Here is a 22,245-nt window from a genome sequence, read left to right on the forward strand (position 1 = left end):
CGTTGTATGGTGCCACAGTGCACAGTGTCTATCTGTTGTAGTTCTATGCTCATACACGCAACGTGTCCAAACTTTTTGGCTGGACCATAGAATGCGGGCAGCGCAGCCTCCACTCAGACCCGGGTCTGAGTGGAGCTGCAGCGAGAGGATGTGTTAATGATCAGCAGGTACAGCTCTAGAGAAAGCAGCTCTTCTCCGCTGTGTGACTGCATGTAACGTTATAAGTGTATTGTTCTGCATTTTAACATATTTCAGGGTTGCCAACCCTCACGCTCCTGACGTGTGACACACATTTTCACCGTCAGTTTTACGCTCTCATGACTCTAAAGCAAATCTCACGCCAAAAGTGTTGAACAATCATGTAATGCAGTGAACAACTGACTGTAGAATACAACTGATTTTTTGACAACAGAACGCCGTTTCATTATCACAGATCAAACAGAGAAAGACAGACGGACAGAGCGGAGCTTCTCCTCACAGCACCAAAGTGTCTGAATGAACCAAAAGACAAAACTTCAAAGTTGGAAAGTGACTTCTTTAGACTTCTAAAGACTATTTTATGTTAGATTCATGTTAGTCAGACTTTGGATGGAAGTATTTAGAGCGCATCGTTCCGTGTCTCATCCAGCTGCTTGCACTGAGCACTCATTATTACCAGGGCCAGATGTAGTGATTTGGGGGCCTGGGGCCACAGGCACATTACCTTATTTTCAACCTTTCTCTTAATTTTATGTGAAATATCCCTAAAATATGTCTTCAGTGTACTCAGTGATGGTAAATAAGTCCTTGAAGAAACAAGGTTGAGAACCACTGTACACAATCAAGCCATATACTAGTTTTTAACCTGGTCTTGTTTTTTTCTCAGCTGAAGCAAACTATTTTCTGGTCCGTTTCATGCCTTCCCTATAGAAACACAGATAAACCAATCATAGCAAACCATTGAGTCTTGGCTTTCTTTCCCCTCCCTCTTTATTTCACAAGTGGGACGTCATGGATGAAAATGAAAACACCGAACAGCCTACCCCCCCCCAAAAAAATTCAACACTGATAATATTTTACCTGACAAAAGATAGGCTTCCCATCAAAACAGTGGAAAACAAAATTGCACACACAAATTTTACATCTGTTTAAAAAGGTACTTTGGCCTAAATGTTATGTTATTATTTTTTATTTAAGGGCTATATTTTTTTAATTGCGGAATGGGCTTGGTTGTGCTGTTCAGTCACATGCACATTAGTCTTAAAATCCAAAATGAAAAAGAATTGTGATAAAGTTGTGATTGTGATCCTGCCTTTAAAAGATCATGATATAATATTTTGCCATATGGCCTACCCCTACCATCCATAAACTACACACTTGACACTGACTGCACTCCTTTAGATCCTGAGCGATACAGTTAGGCCCCAAACATTATTTAAGATAACATTATCGTCTCTCTTCTGCTTAGAAGTGGTGAATTTACAGGAACTCAATATGATACAGTCTCTGGCTTTTGTGTAATATACAATCTCAGCAAAATAATGTTGCACATTTACAGTCTGGTGTTAGTGTAGTTAGCTTTTTTACTATATTACATGAATCCTGCTGTCACACTGACAGTCCCGCTGAGCCTAATCAAACTTTATATAAACTTTATACTTTATACATATACATATAATAGAGAGAGAGAGATAAATAGAAAATAGAATATTACATTTAAAAAAATTACAAATCTACCTTGTACCTTGTTATATTGAGTTAAAATAATCACAATAATAATCATCAAACAAACTATTAGCAAAAACTGCAACGTGATCATGAAATGTTCTTTAAATCAGAAACCCAACTGAAATCCACATTTCATTCTGTCCTTTGCTAGTGTCAGTCAGTGAGTGATTAGACCTTACCTTCCTTTCCCAAACCAGTTGCCGATGCAGGTCACCACACTGGGCCAGCCAGTGGTTTGGACCAGGCCATTGGCCACCTGGAATCACACGAGGATGAATGAGGTCAGTTTGACAGTGAGGCATTAGAAACACAGCTACACATATCATTTATGTGAACATGGATATATCAACCTGTAATTATGTAAGTGTGTGTCTCTTTGTCTGTGACCATCCATCTGTGGTGCAGTCTGTATTTGGAAATGGTAATACATACCACAGCATCCTTGTGCAAGCAATGACACAATATTCAGCTACATTGTGCCCCAAGCACAGAGCTGAGGGGATTCCCCTTCAGGCAAATGTACCACTGCATGTGACAGTCCCATGTTTACTGTGTAAGCACCTGCGGGCTCTATTTTCATGACAGTGCTATGAGTACTGCAAGCATCACATGCTAGCAAATTTCTCCTCAGGGTCTCTGCTTTAACTGTTTTGGCAAAGACTAACTTTTATGATTTACTTATGATGTGTCTCACCTGGACAAATATATAGAAGCCCAGGTTGTGGATATTGTAGACATAACCCAGTCCAAACAGGCAGGTGAACAGCCCACTGGTCAGCATGCCCACTGTGAGGTACAGTCGAATGGGCAGGCGCTCCCCGATGATGCCGCTGCATGGATGCACAGAGGGGATATAGTCCATTAAGTCATTCATTTTTTTCTCTAAATTTAGCTTAACCCATTTGCCACGAGTGTTTCACTTTATGCAGACAGTCTCTCAGTGTATATCTGTGACCCCTCAGTATCAGTTCCAGCTAAGGGTTGCAGCAGTACACCCCTTTCAAGGTATACCATGATATGAAAATTGACAGTTGTCAGATCATGCACACATGCCTATCTACAATATTTAAAAAAAAAAAAAAACAACAACTTTATTTTAGTTATTTTCAAAAGATGAACATTTTACAAATATCTCCATAAAAAATGGTTTTCGAGTTTTAATTATAGTAATAAAATATTTGTTCAACCATAAAAAACCCTTTCATTTTCATTCCTTAAAGGGTAATTTGGGCCAATAATTATAATAATATTTCTGTAATACCTTGACACCACGGTACTGAGATACCACAATATATTCTCTTTTTTATTCTTTTACAACCACAACATCATAAATACAGAATATTTCCCAAAACTTACAATCACAACACCTGTGCAATGCAGATACAGCATAATTTACATGATTTACTTTGAAACTGCAATATTTTCTAAGATGGTTATTGTACATAGGAAATCTCATATTGCTGCAACCCTAGTTCCAACTGCTATATTCTTTGGCAAGTTTACTCTTCCACTATTCACCTCTACTTTGACTTAAACTGCTCCTTTCTTCTTGCCATCTTACCTGAGGTACATTCCCACTGCGTAGGCACACAGGAAGGAGTAGTCCATGGCTCCCAGCAGCTGCCTGTAGTTCCTCTTATCTGAGCAAAAAAGAAGAGTTGTAGAGTTCAGGCGAGCATGTAGATTTAGCTCATCCTCAGTTGTTTATCGGCTATTATGCTGTTGGGTTCAAGTCGTAAAAGCAGCAGAGCACTGCTACTTGCTCTGCATATTATATTTTTTATTATCATCTAATCAATTGACTGTCATGCTTTGAACCCCCCAAAACTAAAATGTCAGTAATCAAGCAGATACATACCAAAAGGCTTCCAGCTACAGTCCATGTCTGCATGGAGAGATGGCAAGGGGGGCTGCTGGCTGCTGCTGGAGGAGGAGGAGGAGGAGGAGGAGGAGGCGATGGTGGCCAGCTCACTGACAGATGAGCAGTTCTTATGGAGCTCGCTCTGTCAATATAAAACAATGAGTGCACCATGATTCAGATGGCCATAAACACCACGTGAAACAGGCACAGTGTGCCTGACAGAAGTGACTTGTTTACTGTTTTGAACAGTGCCTGTTCTGCAGAGGAAACTGCTGTGACAGCACAACTTAGACTCTTATCCAAGAACAGCAAAGTTTAGAACACAGCTTGGTGACAGAAAACTAGAGCTAGAGTGGGCCATTCACTTGCTTGCATGACAGTATGTTCCCAGACTTCTATAGTGTCCAGAATGGCATAGTTCTCCCAACAGTTCTGTTCAACGCTTGTTGGCGTGACAGATTCACGCATGCAGCTCAGCTGGAGAAGCTTTGCTAGTCTTTCTCGTTTTTGTGGACAGGCTGTGGCGGTTGGATAAAATTTCAGTTTTGAGCCATTACTTTATCTATTCTGGCACTCAACAAGAACAGACGAGACCGGAGTTTCCCTTCAGTTTTGCTTTCTTTTGCCTCCAGCTAATACTGTGACGTCACTGTGATGTTGCCACTAAAAGGGTTTTTGGACCCGTTCACGACATGTCATTAAAGTGCCCTACATTTCATGAGGTGCTGCGTCCTCACACAGAGAGGTTCAACTATTTTACACAGTTTGTTCAACAGAGTAATACTGGTTGGCATAAATCATCTGTGGGCTGACATCCTGAACCTTCTGCGTGATGGTAACAGCTTGAATACACTGAACAGTGGATGTGGAACCTTTCTGGTGATCACTTGCCCTTTCCTCACATGTAACATGATCAGATCAAGAAGCTAGCACTAGCTGTAAAGTCGCTAAAAATGGCCAGATGATGCCATATGCTCATTTGCATATTGATGACATTGCACATGAATAGAAACTTTGATGAGTTGGATTAAATTAAAAAAATCAAAACATTCTAATTGCACAAGAGCTAAGTTGCTTACAGTGTGGTGTACCACTTTACAACCACAGAAATACAATAACTACAACTGAACAATCACAGTGAGCAGCAGCTCTCTCCTCCTACCTGTCCCACACCTACCACACAGCACAAGAGGAGGGAGGGGGACACCACGCTGAGGAGCCATGGACTGCGATTACTCTGAGCATCATGCATGGCAATGAATTAAAATACATTTCTCTTTTTTTCTTCCTGATGGAATTTCTGTCATGTAGGATTACTGGTACTGCACAGAGCAGCTTCTGTCAGATCCATAATGAGTGAAACACAAAAGGCTAAAACAAAGCCTAAGCCTAGCCTCAAAATAAGGTTATTGTTAAGGTACTCTCAATTACATTTGGACTTAAGTTTTAAACTGGGTGTTATCAGTGTCTGGAAGATTGGCTCAGGGTGTTACTGTATTTGTGGAGGCATGTGACCTCATGTATGTGATCTAAAGACTATATAACAACATTGAACATGTGTTACCTTGACGATACTGATGGGTTTCCTGGAGAGGTGGAAGCTGGTGTAGAGCAGGAAGGTGAGGATGAATGTAAGAGCTCTGTACCTGCAGAGAGGAATCACAAGAGAGAAGCCCTAAGAGGGGTTGTCAAAAAAAATCGATTCTAACATCATTGAAGTATTAAATATTTATCAAAAATGTACTGGCCAGCGGCATAGAGTAACATTAACTATTTTATTATTAACAATTAGCCAACAGCCACATTAGCCAACTGTTATGCTTGTTAAGCTCTCTGCTAACGGCTAATGATGAAACGACTAACATAAATGTGCAAGCTCAGCAATCAGTCCCGTGCGTCTGAAGCATTAATTGACAGTGTTCATTTAAGAAGCTAAGACAATTATCTGTGTCTGAAAAGTGATGCTTCTCTTAAAGTCCCAGATTGAAGCTGAGAAAAGTCAACCTACAACTAGAGGGTTAGGGTTAGGCGCAGCCTACCAACTCTATTTGAGCAGCAACAAAAATATGGTGGCAAGACACCAGAAACACAGAAAATAATTAGGGTGTATTGTTTGTATCAAACAATAACATGGAAAATGGTTTTGAGTATAGAGTGTCTTTCTGGTTGTCAGTATTGAGTTAGAAATTCTAGTGTCATGAAAACCCTAGCACTGACAGCTGAGGGACTAGACAACAAATCCAAATTCTTCCTTGGAAAGAAACCAGGATGTTCAACTTCAGTTTGAGGTGAGGGGGTGACAGGACACAGCTTGCAATCATACTTGAATGCCAACATGACATACTTAAACATCAGCACACATACTTGCAATTTTCATTTCACAAAGATTACTTCATATCTTCAATGTAGCCATCAACACAAGCCACAACAGTCACAGAAAACAGATGGTATTTAGAAATATAGAGATATTTGTGCAACATTGACAGATACTCAAAGATGTGCGGCTGACATTCGGCCTCCTCTGGTTCTATTATGTAATAAGCAAATATATTAAACACATAATCACCAGTGAGAAATGAGTGTGATGCAACAGGTACAAACTTCCACATCTGCCTGACTGATAACAACACACGTCAAGACAGCAGGGATAAGTGTTGCGAAATACTTAGGCACATTACGAATAACCTGTTTGTGTTCTGAATGACAATTTAAATATATAATAAGACTAATATCCTGCAGACATGTTCCCTGTAGAAAATAGATACTGACCAAACAGAGTGTCTGAGGCAGCTGAGTTACAGAGCTGTCCACATTAAGCAGCAGAGACAGTTATAAGATTAGGTGCCATCTGTGACAAACACATCATTTTATCATTCATCGCTCATCCTGGTGTTCATCATGGTGTGGTGTGGAATGTGTACTGTGTTGTAAATGTGTGTGTGTGTGTGTGTGTGTGTGTGTGTGTGTGTGTGTGTGTGTGTGTGTGTGTGTGTGTGTGTGGTAATGATGAGCTTCACAGTAATCGTCAGCTGGTAAACAGCTGAGGCTAAGCCTTGAACTTCAGAGAAAACTGGTGCATCTTTCCCATGCTGACCATTGTGTTTCTCATTCACTCCTCCAGAACACTGCCCTCAATGAGGACATTGTCACAGTAGACAGTTAAAGGGAGACTGCAAGTCCTTCAAGTCCCTCACACTAGAAACCGTCTCTGTCCAGATTCCCACTACCCAGGTTCCTCACTGTTTGCAGTACACCAGAGCAGATCACTAGAGCAGTGTCTGACATCATGGATGGCTGTCATGTTTACAAAGGAATGTATATGACAAAATAGTGGTCCCTATGTAGCAAAGCATATTCAAACTTTCGCCCCCCTCTGTGAGAATGGACAAACATTCCTGTATAAAACCTTCCATGTTTCGTGTCTGCAGAAGTAACACAGGTACCTTTTCACATGTCTGCCAATAGACCAGATGTTGTGGTGTTTGTTTTTGAGGCAGCCTACACCTTTGACCTTAACTTAGAAGAGGCCTTTATGACCACAGTCATTAAATACCAGACACTCCTAAACACCATCTCAGACAGAGGTTACAGGTGCAGACTATTTGTATTCATATTTGGCAGCATAGGACACGTTCACAGGTTGGTTTCAACAACATGGGAATAGGCTTGGGCAGTGTCACAGTATTATGGTATACAAAAGTATTAAGAAAGGCATGTTTTTCAATATTGCCATAAAAACAGTCACTCCTCTTTCTATTCAACACACTATAGGTAGTGCACAGCATGCACCACCACAGCTTAATCCCTGGTCTCTTCTGGTGTAACAGGCAGCTGAGCTGAAAGACACAGCGACACCTAGTGGTGAAGGGAGAAGTTAAAGGACTGTAAACAGCCGGCAGCCAGCAATAGTTGGCTTTTTTTCCCCATCTAACTCAGTGAATTAAGGATTTATTTTGACCAAACATGAGCTGGTGATTGATGGAACAGTGGACTTACTGCCTAAATTACTCTCAAGAGTAACTGAGACAGTTTGGATGAGCTTTACTCTGTTTCTGTTGAGTTTGAATGAACAGTGTTTGATGATGAGTGATGGTGGTGAGATGGTGATGATGAGTTGAGATGACAAGCAAGAGAAAGTCAAATTTCAAAGATGTAAATTTGTATTTCTCTGTTTAATAAGGAAAATGGGTGTGAGAATATTACTTTTCTTATATTTTTTTGGGTTTCTATTGTGTATTTATTAGTCTGAAAAGCAGAAAACAAATAGTAAAGTATGAAGGTATGAAATATTACATCCTGCTCAAGCCTACATGGGATGACCATGTAGGCTTGACCATCTGCAGCAAACACTGGAGATGGACCAAGGTGCAGTTTGAGACGAGCATCTACTCACATTCTTATGCAACAGCTGGATGGCATGCTGTGAGTGTGTGTCAGTGTGTATTCTGCGTACATCAGGCAGACAAAAAACAACAGCTAGACAGCTGGCAGGACAGCACTCTAACCCAGCTGTCCCCAACAGTGTAGCTGTGGATGAAGTGACAAAATAGAATATATCTTTATTGTCTATCAGCGTCACAATATGTCTTTGGGCTCACCAAACATGAAAAGGGGACAAGCAGGGAGTGAAATCTTAGAGCCCAGAACTGTACTGAGGTATAGGGCTGGACAATCCTAATCAGATCTTACTCAGGATCACAACTTTGGCTTCCCATAATTAAATGAACATGACTGACTGCAATATTGATGTTTAAAGTGTGTGCTTCCCCTTGAAGAAAACTCTGCTGCACATCAAATCAAGCAAAACAAAAAATCATCCCTTCATCAACCATCATCATGTGGGTCAGACACACCATTTTGCTGTGTGGTGACTTTCTATTATTCCATCTCAGTTAAAAAAGCTTGATGTCAAGCTCTGCAGAGACTGCTGCTGCTGGGCAACCGACAATACAAGAGACTCTGCAACAACTGGCTGCATACAGTATGCATTAATCTCAAAGAACCCAAAAGATCCTGATCAATCATTGGCATATTTCCCATCAAAAGATATGATACCATTTCAAAAAGTTGAAAAGCCTGGTCTTTTAAGATTGTTTGATTGTTTTTTTTTTTTACCAAAACAGATGTTCTCTCACTGTGTTCTGTCTGTAGTGCAATAGAAATAATATCCTTGACAAAATAAGTTCTGATTTTTAGTGGCATTTTTAGAGTTTTAAGCATATTATGATGCTTAACAGGATAATGTTGTGAATCACAATTATTTTGGCAGAGATATGGAGGGGGGGTTAACCCCTCTGAACAAATGAGCTGACAGTGGAAGAAATGGAAGCATGTGCCATGTATCTGAAAACTGCTAAATGTGAATAAGTGCGCCAGCACAGCCTGGGCAGAATTCGGATCTACGCACTCATGGTACACAGATGGTCCAAGCAAGTGGACTAATCCCCAGAACCATCCTGCACATAGAGGCACCATTCAGCATCCTGAAGTGGCCTGTGTGGTCGGCTCTTTGACCCAGGCTCTTATTTCTATAGTGGATACTGTATGTGCTCCAGGGGGCTTCTATATAGTAGTGCTTGGTAATGCACAGGGCACTAGAGGCACATGCTTCACTAAGGGCAAAATGTACCTCCTGGCTAAAGGAATTACTCAACGTGGACAGCTTCTCAATGTTATGTAACTTGATGTGCAGTTTGCAGAAACCTTGCTACAGCTGTATTTAAGTGAATATGTGTCATTAACCGAATGACAAAGTGCTCTGTAACTTGTAAGATATCAGCTGCAAGAAGCAACACAAGTTCCTTATGCAAGCTTAATTATTCTGACTCATAATGTTATGATGGGGAATACAAAGAGAATCCCCACCTAGTACAGACACATCCCCGTAATGAAAGGGTGTTTCACTGCACAGACAAAATGCTGGTCTTATTAAACGTAACTCTACTGCCTCAGTTAATAACATTCTAGTTTTTTTTATAGTTACAACTGAATTTATATTCAAAGTCATACATTCAGAAATTCTATTCTTAAAAAGAGACACAAACGCCTCATCTCAGAGAAGCAAAATGTTACATTTCCATGTAGTCACTGACGATCTTGCTATCAGGATAAAACAAAGTCCTAAGGGAACATGATCAGAGATAACTACGTTTTAAACTTAACAACTGACTACACTTCTAACCCGGCAGTGGGAAAGCATGAGGGTGAATTTATTTTCAATTAGATGAATGATTTACACACAAAGAGGAGAAATATTTTATTTTTGCCAGGAATCCTACGAAATGTAAGATGTGTGCTGGTAAGTATATATGCACCAAATACTGGATAACAAGATTTTTGACATCTTTTTGTACACTATTATCCTAATTTGCTGATTTACTTGATGGTTGTTGGAGATTTTAACCTTATGCTCAAACCACAAGCAGACAGATGGAGTTATCCTCTTAGCTCTGATAGACCATCTTCTTCTGCTTTTCGTTATTCTTCAGCTTTCAGGCACTAAGGAGTATACTTTTACTTAAAAGTTCATATTTCCTTTTCTAGAACAGACCTCAAATCACATATCTCAAGAATGTAATCACATTCGAGCCTTTTTTAACATATTAACTTGCTGATTTGAAATCTGGAAGTACCACCTTACTGCTGCTCATATTCTAAATGTTCTTTGCTGTTAACAAATCCCCTGAAAAGACCCTCAGGGGCTTTGGACAGTTTGAGTCCTCAGTAAACATTATATTAAATGAAAAAGGTTAAATTCAATCAAGAGGAGGACCAGCTGATTCATGAAGTGGAAAATACAAAAACCCGAACACAGCATCAGCTGGCTGAGGGAGATCTCTGGGAAGCTGAAAGTTTCTGCTGAGGTAAATGACCATCTCTAAAACACGTCACGTATAACGCAGAAATATCTGAATGCATAATCTCTTAACCCGTTGAAACCTGGATTAACATCAGTTTTCCTGTGCTGCGTTCACCTGCAACGCCTTTCACAAGCATTTAAATCTGTGAAACCTGAGCAAATTTATTGCTTTGATTTCTTTCAAAAACATGGGGGATAAAAGGCAATCGGCAAAACTGAAAAAAGTTAGCAAAAGGTGACATTCTTAAAAAAGGATAGAGAGAGATTCACCAAAAAAACAAATCAAATAAGTCTGGTATCTATTAGGGCTGGGGCGACGTGTCGACGTAATTGATCGCACAGTTTCACACAGCGTGCGTAATGAGAGCGTGAGCGCCGGGCGTGTTGTTTTTTGTTTCGGCGCTCATGTTATAAAGTGAGAGCGTGCACACTGCCCGCCTGAGCAGCGCCTATCAGGCGCGTCTGAGCTGCGTGTCAGCTGCAGCACATCTAGAGAAACGGTGACTCGCCGTTTTTCTACGCGTGATGCTTGCTTTGTTGACTCTTTACGACTTTATACTTCAGTTTAAAGTCTCTCTCTGTCACAGAGATGAGGAAATACAAAGATATTTGTTTTACCTCAACTTCCTTGCATCCCTTTCAAAACAAAAGCTATCTGACTGTGTCTCTGTGGACAGAATGCCATCAGTTGCTGATACAATGCATTTTATTATGAAACATTTACAGCACGGGTTGTCAACTGTGCAGGAGCTTGCGCAACTTCATAATGAGTGGAATATGTACTTATAAATATGAAAATACAGCACTCATATCAGCAGGCAGTGATATGCCTTAAGGCCCAGTCAGGGCTGTTTTGATGCAGAAAGAATGGACTACAGTGCTGTGAAAAAGTATTTGCCCCCTTCCTGATTTCTTACTTTTTTGCATGTTTGTCACACTCAACTGTTTCAGATCATCAAACAAATTTAAATATTAAACAAAGATAGCCCAAGTAAACATAAAATGCAGTTTTTCTGTGAAGATATTATTTGTTAAGAGAAAAATACTATCCAAACCTACATGATCCTGTGTGAAAAAACAATTGCCCCCCTTGTTAAATGATGAGGTAATTGTGATTAATCATATAACTGTGGAAAACTGAGTTCAATTTCATAGCCACACCCAGGCCTGATTGCTGCCAGACCTTTCAAATCATGAAATCACTTAAATAGAACCTGTCTGACAGGGTGAAGTCGGCCATATTGAACCCAAGACATCATGCCGCGATCCAAAGAAATTCAGAAGCAGATCAGAAGAAAAGAAATTGACATGTCTCAGTCTGGAAAAGGTTACAAAGCCATTTCTAAATCTTTGGGACTCCACTTATCCCTGCTGTGAGAGCCATTATCCACAAATAGAGAAAGCATGGAACAGTGATGAACCTTCCCAGGAGTGGCCGGCCTACAAAAATTACCCCAAGAGCACAGCGACGACTGATCAAAGAGGTCACAAAGGAACCCAGAACAACATCTAAACAACTGCAGGCCTCACTTGCCTCAGTCAAGGTCAGTGTTCATGACTCAACCATAAGAAAGAGACTAGGCAAAAATGGCATGCATGGCAGAGTTCCAAGGCGAAAGCCACTGCTGACAAAAGAGAATATAAAGGCTTGTCTCACTTTTGCAAAAAAACATTGTGATGATCCCCAAAGCTTTTGGGAAAATATTCTGTGGACTGATGAAACAAAAGTTGAACTTTTTGGAAGGAGTGCATCCCGTTACATCTGGCATAAAATGAACACAGCATTTGATAAAAAGAACATCATGCCAGCAGTGAAACATGGTGGTGGTAGTGTCATGGTTTGGGTTTGCTTTGCTGCTTCAGGACCTGGACGACTTGCTGTGATTGAAGGAACCATGAACTCTGCTCTCTGCCAACAAATCCTGAAGGAATTCGGTAAGGGGGCAAATACTTTTTCATAGCACTGTAGTTATAATTATTTCTGTTAGAGAAAAGTTAAAGTGTTATTCAAATTGCACTAACTTTATTGTAAGATGTTTTGTTGGACTGCTAGATTTGAGGTTTGTTTCTGTAACAAAGAGTAACTGTTTTGTTAAGTGACTTGAATTTTACATTGTTTTATGTATTTTGCTGTTGGATTGCTAAATGTAGATTGAACTACATTCCTTTTACTTGAGTGGAACAAGCTCTTGCATTAATTTTATTTTGGAGAGACTTTATATCAGACTGTAAAACACAGATTACCAGTGAAGACTGGGATATTTTTTGTTGGGGAATAATGCCCTGCAATGTATGACAAGTTTTAAAATGTTATTTTCAGTAAATTCATTGTTATATTTATTGAGTAATAAAAAAAAATAATGGTTAGATCAATTAAAAAATTATCAATAGGTTAATCGTAAAGTAAACCAGAAATAAGCACACACATACACATTCAAAAAGACTAACAGACAAATAGACTTCACATTAGTTTCAAGCTGATGGATCAGAAATGAAAACTCATACAAAATGACAGCGAGCTGAAATTCAGAGGGAAGACTTACATGTAAAGAGATTGCATCCACTTAAATGTGCGCGCACACACACACACACACACACACACACACACACACACACACACACAAACAAAATGATTAAAAGACAGATACACACACACACAGGCATGCACACGCACACACAGGGTCGGCTTCAGACTCACCACTGGTCCCTGTTGAAGGACACCAGTAGGCGGATCCCAGGAGGAACAGTGGCCATGTCTGGATGCAAATATTGACAATCACAGTGACGAGCAGCTGATGGTGAATCAGGCAGTGGAGGCTGATGGGGCACACACAGACACGGCAGAAGTTCCTCGGCTCATCTCCATCTCATGGGAAGCTGCTGGGATATCGGCAGCAGGAGGACGCATGGCTAACACGGAGAGCACTGGAGCTGGATGGAAAATCAGGAGTCTGAGAGGACGACAAGAGAGGGAGGTGATGACAAAGGGGTAGTGATGGAGGGAAGACGAAAAGCGGAGTGATGAGAGAGGAGAAAGAGAAATAGAGAAAGCCATCAATGAGGGCATGGAAAGGTCACAATTATCATAAAGTGCCACTTTTCCCAGCTGGTGTCATTTGACATTTTGTTTCTCCTGTTCAGCTTATTTCACACACAGCCTGTGTCCATCAGAGCATAAAAAGCAGGCACACATGTCAAAGTTTGACGACATTTTAGAAGAGGACAGGTGAAAAACTTAACTGAGGATCTCCTGCAGTAAGTACACAACAGTAATACTACAGTAAAGCCAAACCAGGAGAGGGAGAGCCATCCAGTGCTGAGAAAGTGTGTCGTCAGTCTGGTTAAGCTATAGTTTTAAAATGATACAATGATTAATAAGTTAGTGGACAGAAAGTTGATCAACAAAATTCACATATTAGTGCTACTTATCTATTACTGTATTTCTTTACATTTGTATTTTTACACTTACATACTTTGTATATTATACATACTTTTTTATTTCTTTTAATATTTAAATACTGTATTAATTGGTTATTATACTTTATTTTTATTACTACATTCATGTTTTTACATACGTTTGCTTGTGCTTATTTCTACTTGCTGTTATTCTCTATGCTGGCATCAGAGCAACTGTAACAAACCACAATTTCCCCTGGAGATCAGTGTAGAATTCTGATTCTCAAGTTTGAGGATTTGCTGCTTTTTCCCACCTTATATAAATGTGTCCGTTACAGTGCATTAGTATCCAGGTTATAATCAGGTTTTGGGTGAGTTATGCATTTGTTCCCTTGTCTTTTTTTTCTCTTTTTTTTTGAGAAAACCTCAATATGCCAGCTGGAGCACTCTAACTAAAACCACATATTTAACACTTTATTTTTGGCCACAAAATAGCTTTAAGTTGTTTACTGTCACTCCAAAGATCTTTATATACAGTCTATGGTCACTACACACATTCAAGAGAGAGAGAGAAGCCTTCAGAGAGAAGCCCAACCTGTAGGACAGTCAGACAGTCAACTTAACTACAGCTCACAGGACGAATCTGGTCCTTCACAGGGTGCCAGCTGACCCCAAACCCTTTTCTTGTTCACAATAAAAACAAAGTGATTGACACTGGGAATTGTTTTTGTACTTTTAGTAAGCATAATGTGCCAGAGTGCATAAACCAGCATCAAAATAGAACTTTTAACGTTAGAACGTTTAAAAAAGTGCCAATGGAGGATCCCCAACACCCCCAAACAGAGGACCTAGATAAGACTCTAATGTCCTGATATTTCCGAAATGTCCAAAAATCCTAGAAATGTCCAAAAATCCAAAACACATCCTAAAAAACTAATAATGTCCTAAAATCCTTAAAAATGGTAGAAATGTCCTAAAATCCTAGAAACAACCAAATATCCTTGAAATGTTCTAAAATGCTAGAAATGTCCTTAAATACATGAAGCATCCTAAAATCCTAGAAATGACCAAAAATCCTTGAAATGTCCTTAAAATGCTAGAAACTATAACCTTTGTAATGCCCTAAAATCGTTTCAATGTCCTGAAATGCTAGAAATGTCCTAAAATCCTAGAAACATCCTAACACAATAGAACTGTTCTAAAACCTTCCTAAAATCCTAAATATCCTAATACCCCAAGAATGTCCTAAAATCATAGCAACATTCTATAATGCTAAGTCCTAAAATCCTAGAAACGTTCTAAAATCCTAAAAGAAATTCGTAAACTCCTAACATCCTAAAACCCTAGAAATATCCTAAAATCCAAGGAATATGTATGCTGCTGCTGCATTTGGCCCCTGGCCTCCTGTCATTTTGCAAATGTGGTCCCCAAACAAAGCAGCATCCCTGCTGAGGTTTCTCTATTCCAGATTTTACAAGGCGGTTAATTTCATACCTTTCACTGGAGCCAATTCTGACCTACAAGCCCTTTTTGGACGTTACCTGACCATAGTGAAACACACCTTGCCTCAGGTTTGATAAGCACACCAACAGCACATGTTTTTCAGAGGGAAACACAAAGGTCCAGGAACTGTAATAAACACTCCTCTCTCTGTTACAGTTGAAACTGGAAGGGTAGTCACGTTACAGCCAGGGAATCTATGCATTACAGTCCTGAGAGCTGTTCTGATCACTGATAGCATATACAGTTGTACGTGTCAAGAGACAGAAAAAGCTTTTTGGCGCAGCTGCCTGACTTAACCGTAGAAGCTTCATTTTGTGGTCATTTAAACCCAGGGCTCCATGGCTCGAGGGAGGTGTAGGGCTGTAATCTCACCAAACCAGTGGGTCCTGCTGCATCTGCACCAAAGTTTCGGGCTCCAGGAAGTAATGTCCAAACTGAAACCAACATAACCCAGCCAAAGAAACAGAGCTGACAGTGAATTCCCAATATAAAGCTTTCTTTTGGCCTGCACGACTACAGTGTTTACTGAGGCTGAGGAGAGCATCTGAAAGTTGAGACGTGGACAGTATCCGAGCGACAGTAGAGACTAGAGAGAAAGAGCTGATTCTCTTACAGCCTGCTCCTCATCTAACGTCATCTCATATGTTGAACAGCCATTAAGATCGAAACAAAGCCCTCCAGTTAGGCTACCAATACCGTATGTTATCGACTAAATCGTCAGAGATGAGCCTTATCAGCAGAGAAACCTTGACCGTCGCCACACACAGCTCAAATAATCCGGTGTTTCAGGCTCGAGCCGAGCTTCCTCCTCATTGTAACGACAGCTAGCTAGAACCACAGCGCGGCTGGATCACACGGCACACTGCCCCTCGGTCTCGTGCTCGCACAAATTCGCCACAAACTCTCCGTTCCTGCTGAGGAGCTTACCTCGCGAGTGACGGGGAAGTTGACGGTTTGGTGCTCGTGCCTTCAGTTGAGCGACATATTCTCTACTTCCTTGTTGTATGAGAGCTAGCCACTGTCACTTCAAAGCGTCTCTCTCTCTCTCTCTCTCTCTCTCTCTCTTTCTCTCTCTAACACACACACACAAACACACACACACTCTCTCACACACACACAGCTGGGCTGCTCGCGGGCGGCGCACGCTCCTCTCCGCTGCTCTGACGTCACCCCCAGCCCCTGCTGACGCCACTTCAGATGGCTGTTGGATCTTTGACCGGATCCTCACTGTCCACCAGCAGCGCTATCACTGCAGGGACAGCCGGCGGAACTGGTCTGGACTGTCCTGTCATTCATGGTATTCATCTTTTTAACTGAATATACTTTATTTCGAACATTTAATAACAACAACAATAATAACAACTCATAGGGACTGTTTGGCGCAGAGGCTATAGCGCTTTTCATTCTTATTTTTTAAATATAGTTTTGGCTATGTTTATGCACATGACAAATTTTGGCGAGATTGTGTATTTTTGTTTAATCTTGGAATTCCCAACTCAGCTCCTACAAGAAGTCTAAATACACAAATTGTTACATTCATACTGTTAAAAAAAATGCTCCCTTGAAACCCATTCAAACTGACATGTTTGATCCCACAGCCACCAAAGCAAAGCATATTATTTTTTATAGCTTGAATAGCTTGGTTTTGAAAAGCACATTTTGTGGCAGAGTTGTCTGAGTGTGAGTATTTGACACTGCACAAAAATTATAATGTATAACAGCCAGTGTTGCAGCCAGGCATTGGCATACTCCAGGCTGTGAAACTAAAAAAAATACTTAGCATGTAGTATATGAAGTAGTAGTATATGAAAATCCTTTGTGTGTGTGTTTGTGTGTGTGTCTGCGTGTTTGTGTGTGTGTGTGTGTGCGTGTGTGTGTGTGTGTGTGTGTGTGTGTGTTTATTTCTTTTTTCAACTAAAACATATTGGCATCATGACAAAAACCTGGCACTTAAATGATTACAATTCTGAAAATTAATGAATATTTGATGAATAGGTTTAGGACTGATGTTAAAGTAGAAAATAATATTAATGTATATTTTTTTTAATGCTTGATTTTGAAAAGTGCATTTTGTGCACAGTGATAAGAGTGTGTAATATTAAAGCAGGCCCTAAGGGTTAAATATACTTTTCAAACATTTAACAACAACAACAATAATAATCATAATCATAATCATTAAAATAATAATAATGATAAATTAATTAATTAATAAGTAGTTTGCATTTTAAAAATATAAAATAATAGTGAATATATACATTAACTACCTTAATTGACATTTCACCTCCAAAAAGGAGTCGAAGAAACAAAATGCTTTTCAGTCCTATTTCTCACCTCTGAATCAATAGTCATAAACCAACTCTCCGCCCCAGTGTCCATTCCCACACCTACAATATCCCCCAACCTTTGCCCCCCATGTATATATACACACACACACACACACACACACACACACACACACACACACACACACACATATGTATGTATGTATGTACAGTATATATATATACACACACACACACACACATATATATATATATATATATATATATAGTATTTATTAAATTAAATGTTATTTATCTGAGACAAGTTTTATCCATGTAAAATTTTGAATGTTAAACAGCATTTTGCAAAACAAAGTCACGCAGTCTGTCTGGATACAGCTAGCTAGACAATAACCCAAGATCTTCTTGTTATAGTTGAAGATACAGAAACATACTTCATCAATGGCATCGCTAGGGTAACTCGAGTGGTTTGTTGTCACATCACTAAAGAAAAGAAAAAATAGTGAAACTCACTCCTATGTATCCAAAGTTATAACTGTAGGGGAGTGTGAATCCACCCCAAACAGCTTGAGTAAAGGCCAGGCTGCCAGAAAGTTGAAGAATAGGCTTTTCCATCAACTGCTGTAATGGACCCAACGCTGATGGACGTGCAAAATACAGATTCTCTCTGGAAATATCAGTGAAAGGGCAGATCAGCTGGAAGGGGTGGTGAAGAAAAACTCATCTGAAGAGAAGTGAAGGGATTGAGAAGGTGAGGGAAGTTCAGTTCAAAGATGTCATGGATTTGAGGAAGGAGGGCAATATGCTGAAAACAGAAAATATGTGTAGAAAATATGTATATGAAAATATGTATGGAGTTCCACACAGATCTGGGGGCTATTGCACAAAAATATAAGTTAGATATCCAGGATAACAGAAAAAGCGGGGCCTGACCTAATCTCATCCATGCCTCCTGGCTTAATCTATTGCACGCTTGCTAAAAATGGGATGAGAAGGCACAACTATGTCAAGCCAGGTGTAAGTATTCTGGATAAATGCACGTTCATGGCTGTCATTAGTAGACCACATGTGTTGATAACAGATTTTCGTGATGCAGACGTGGAGAAAATGCAGCAGGGTTTACAACAAGTGAGTAGTAGCTTCTCATAGAAAATGTATACTATGAGGAGGTAAAGTAGCCTATTTAATGTGGGACAAAAGGAATGTTATAATCAAACAGAGAATCACATTGTTTTCTGCCCTCGGGTGTCGGGTTTGAGTCCCCGTTAGTACAATATTTGTTTCTTTAGATTAAAATTTACATTAGTTACTCATTACCTTTAACTTCAGCTGCACTGACACGTCCTAATTACCATGCAAGGAGGTACTTGTTAATTTCATAAATCAGTTGGACATTTTGCCTTAAAAGTTAACAGTGGAAATGAATAATTATATAAATGAACAACATTAATTACTAACACTTATAAAGGTAATGAGTATTTAGCAGACGCTATTATCCTCCTCCACCAAGCTCACCCACAGCGGCACACAGAGCATTTGAGGGAGGGAGAGAGCCTCATCACTGACTTCATTGAAACCACCTTTGCAGCTTCATTAGCCATTTCTAATCATATCAACAAATGTAATGATAACCTACCAGTATATATTCCATATTGACTGAACTTCTGACAGTAAGGTAATCAGGAGGACATGTGGTGCTGTTGACAGGAGTGCTGCATTTAAATGTTTGGTCTGGGTTTTTTTAATTTATGGCAATAAAAATGAAATAAAAAAAAGACCATGGAATAATTCATTCATTCATTCATTCATTCATTTTCCGTAACCGCTTTGTCCTCACAAGGGTCACGGGGGGGCTGGAGCCAATCCCAAATGTCACTGGGCGATACACCCTGGACAGGTCGCCAGACTATCGCAGAGCCACCATGGAATAATTGTAAAACATATTTTTTTCAGATCAGATTGACAGCTAACTGAACAAATGAAGCTCCAGGATTAAACGAGGCAAGCTGTTAGCCTGGTCAGGAGCAGGCTAGCTGCACAGAATAAGTCTCCATGGTAACTGGTGTGCCTCTGCTTTCATGCAACCGAGTCAAGGCTAAATTCAGCCTGGACACCTGGAAAATCCTGGCTCAATCCACTATCCTAGTTTTGTGCAATAGCCCTCAGGCCCGTTCATAATGAGATTCTTGTCGATAGCAGCCACAGATCTGCATACAAAGAAAATTATTTTCTGAGAAGTCATTGATACCACTTCAAGAAGGACCTCACCATCAGTGACAAAGCAGCAAGGAGTCATCTGAGGCCAGAGGCAGAAAAGGTCCAAAAGAGGGCATCACTGCCTTCCTCAGTGGGTCCAGAGCATTAACTGATGGCAGACGTTTCAGAATAGAAGTGCATCCTGATCGGAAAGAAAGCTTAACAAAAGCTCACAACACATGCCCTGCATTCCAATACCCTTGCTACAATACTATTTAGTATACCAGAAAAAGATTGTGTATGTCCCAATATGAAGTATGTAAAATGCAGTACACCAAAAATACCAGGATGTCCCATTACATCTGGCCACATTTTGCAGTATGCAAGCCAGTATGCTTTTCTGGCTATTCTTACCCACAGTCCTCTGCGCAGCTGCAGATTCTTTACATCTTGACCGCTTGTTGACAGCTGACAGAAGCAGCAATGATGAATGACAGTGCATTCAAGGTACTAATGAACAGTCACATGGTAATAATAGCAATATATATTGTTTAAGTGAACAAAATAAATCATACAGATAACCACCAACAAAAATAAATGAAAATAATAATGATAGAAAAATGCATATGTAGGCTAATAAAATGAACATATAATGTTAGAATCCACAATATATGCAGTTATAACTTAAAGGTTAAACGTTGTTAAGTAACGATAGCAGAGCTCTCCTGGTTAACACCATGGTAACAGTTATATGAAAAAGAGGGTCAAAGTTCAGGGTGCTGTATTATGAAGAAGTAGTATCTCCTGATTGTGTGCGTACTGCATGCAACAGTACATACTTTGCAAGGGCAGCCATAGTACCTACTAAAAGTAAAAAGAAAAAGTATGCGATACGGAGCGCACCCTCAGATTCATTATTATGATGGTGAAGCAGTAACATCAAGATTATTAAGGTTTGATAGTGTAGATTGATTTTGTTCATTTCAACCTAAAGAACATTAAAGCCTCAAAAGTTACCACATGGATTTTAACTAATCCTTCTGAAACAAACAAACAAACAAACAGACAAAAACAGCTAAAACCCAGCTTACATTAAAACTTAAATCAATAGCCCAGAAACATGGGGGGATGTAATGAGCAGCAAAAGAAGAGATTACCCAGAAGTTGGCAAGAAATCTGTAACAGAAGGTAAACACACACACACACACACACACACACACACACACACACACACACACACACACAGCAAGGCATGACCTAAAAATGCTTAAAAATTAAAATAATTCTGGAAAATACTTTTGAATATATAATTATGAATGTAGTTCTTTGGACAGTTTTCCTTCGCTTTTTAAAAAATAGTCTTTTACATCTACAAATCTCCTTTTTTGCATCTCTCTTGTTTTTTGTGTGTGTAAATACAGTCTTCTTTTGGTGCTCATGGTTTCAGTAAAATGACTGAATTGTGGAGAATCTTCAGCTAAAGCTAAACTAAGCTAACATTGTGTGTTGCATGTCCATATCGACAAAAAGTTTGAACATATATACATAATGTATGCATAATCTAAGCAGCCAACTACAGTTAGCTCCAGCAGGCAACCAATAAATCAGTTTTATACATCCAAAAAACTTGAACAGCATGACAACCAGACTGGACTTCTAATTGAGACGGGGCCTATATTTGTCCAAATGTGTCACCACACTGGGGTGAAAAAAAGGACTGGGCGTTTAATTGGGACTAGGCTTTTATTTGAAGTTTTATGGTATGCTGGTAGCTGGTTTTAGTTGGTTGAAGGTGGTCTTAAGTGGTTCTGACACAGTTGGTGCTGGTCTTTGATAGTTTAGCTGGTTGGACCAGTTGGACATGCAAGTGAGACCAGCCTATCAAACTGTACACATTTATCTTTAGGCATATCCAATTACTTAACTGATTTACGCCCTTTGCTTTTCATATTTCCCCCTCATGACACTATTTCTCCACACTTCTCCACATCCAAGGACATGGATTTGGTTTCAATTTTACAGGAATTTCAATGCATAAATCAGCTACAGTGACCACCACAAGCTGGTATGACCAGCTAAACCATCAAAAATAATGCAAAAACATTCTTTAAGATAGTCAAACAAGCTGGTCAATCAACTTTACCATCTTAAATTGACCAAGCTGGGGTTTTTCAGCAGGGAAATAAATGTCATGCAATCGTTAGCCAATGGTCCATGCTCAGTAACTCATATGTGGGATTCCCTGAAAGAGTTTGAGCTCAGTTACAATGGATCAGATGGTTTTTATCCTTTTTTCTTATTCTAATGTTTCTATCTGTTGTATCTATTAATGCCAAATATACAAGACCGACTGAGAATTAAAGCCCTTTTTAAATTGCAATGGTAAAGGTGCTGATCATCTTTTTATCCAGGAAACTTGTGCATGTTCAACAAATGTATCT

The 22,245-nt window shown here is 39.7% G+C and overlaps 1 protein-coding gene across 5 annotated transcripts in view; it reads right to left on the reverse strand.

Moving 5' to 3' along the window:
- slc37a1 (solute carrier family 37 member 1) overlaps nucleotides 1–16,404 on the reverse strand; it is a 38,088-nt gene extending 21,684 nt beyond the window's left edge. For 3 of the 5 annotated variants that reach the window (XM_042494863.1, XM_042494860.1, XM_042494862.1), the window contains exons 1-7: nucleotides 16,254–16,403; nucleotides 13,126–13,378; nucleotides 5,133–5,214; nucleotides 3,566–3,710; nucleotides 3,269–3,347; nucleotides 2,402–2,537; nucleotides 1,887–1,963 (exon numbers count right to left, since the gene is read on the reverse strand). In XM_042494863.1, coding sequence (XP_042350797.1) covers nucleotides 1,887–1,963; nucleotides 2,402–2,537; nucleotides 3,269–3,347; nucleotides 3,566–3,710; nucleotides 5,133–5,214; nucleotides 13,126–13,181 — 575 coding nt within the window. In that variant the 5' untranslated portion in view covers nucleotides 13,182–13,378; nucleotides 16,254–16,403. Of the gene's footprint in view, nucleotides 1–1,886; nucleotides 1,964–2,401; nucleotides 2,538–3,268; nucleotides 3,348–3,565; nucleotides 3,711–5,132; nucleotides 5,215–13,125; nucleotides 13,379–15,623; nucleotides 15,849–16,253 lie in introns of those variants that run through there. The other 2 variants (XM_042494858.1, XM_042494859.1) reach the window with 2 other exon arrangements.
- Between the last annotated feature and the right edge of the window lie 5,841 nt (nucleotides 16,405–22,245).

Source organism: Plectropomus leopardus, chromosome 10, assembly GCF_008729295.1.
Source record: "Plectropomus leopardus isolate mb chromosome 10, YSFRI_Pleo_2.0, whole genome shotgun sequence".
Classification (NCBI taxonomy): Eukaryota; Metazoa; Chordata; class Actinopteri; order Perciformes; family Serranidae; genus Plectropomus; species Plectropomus leopardus.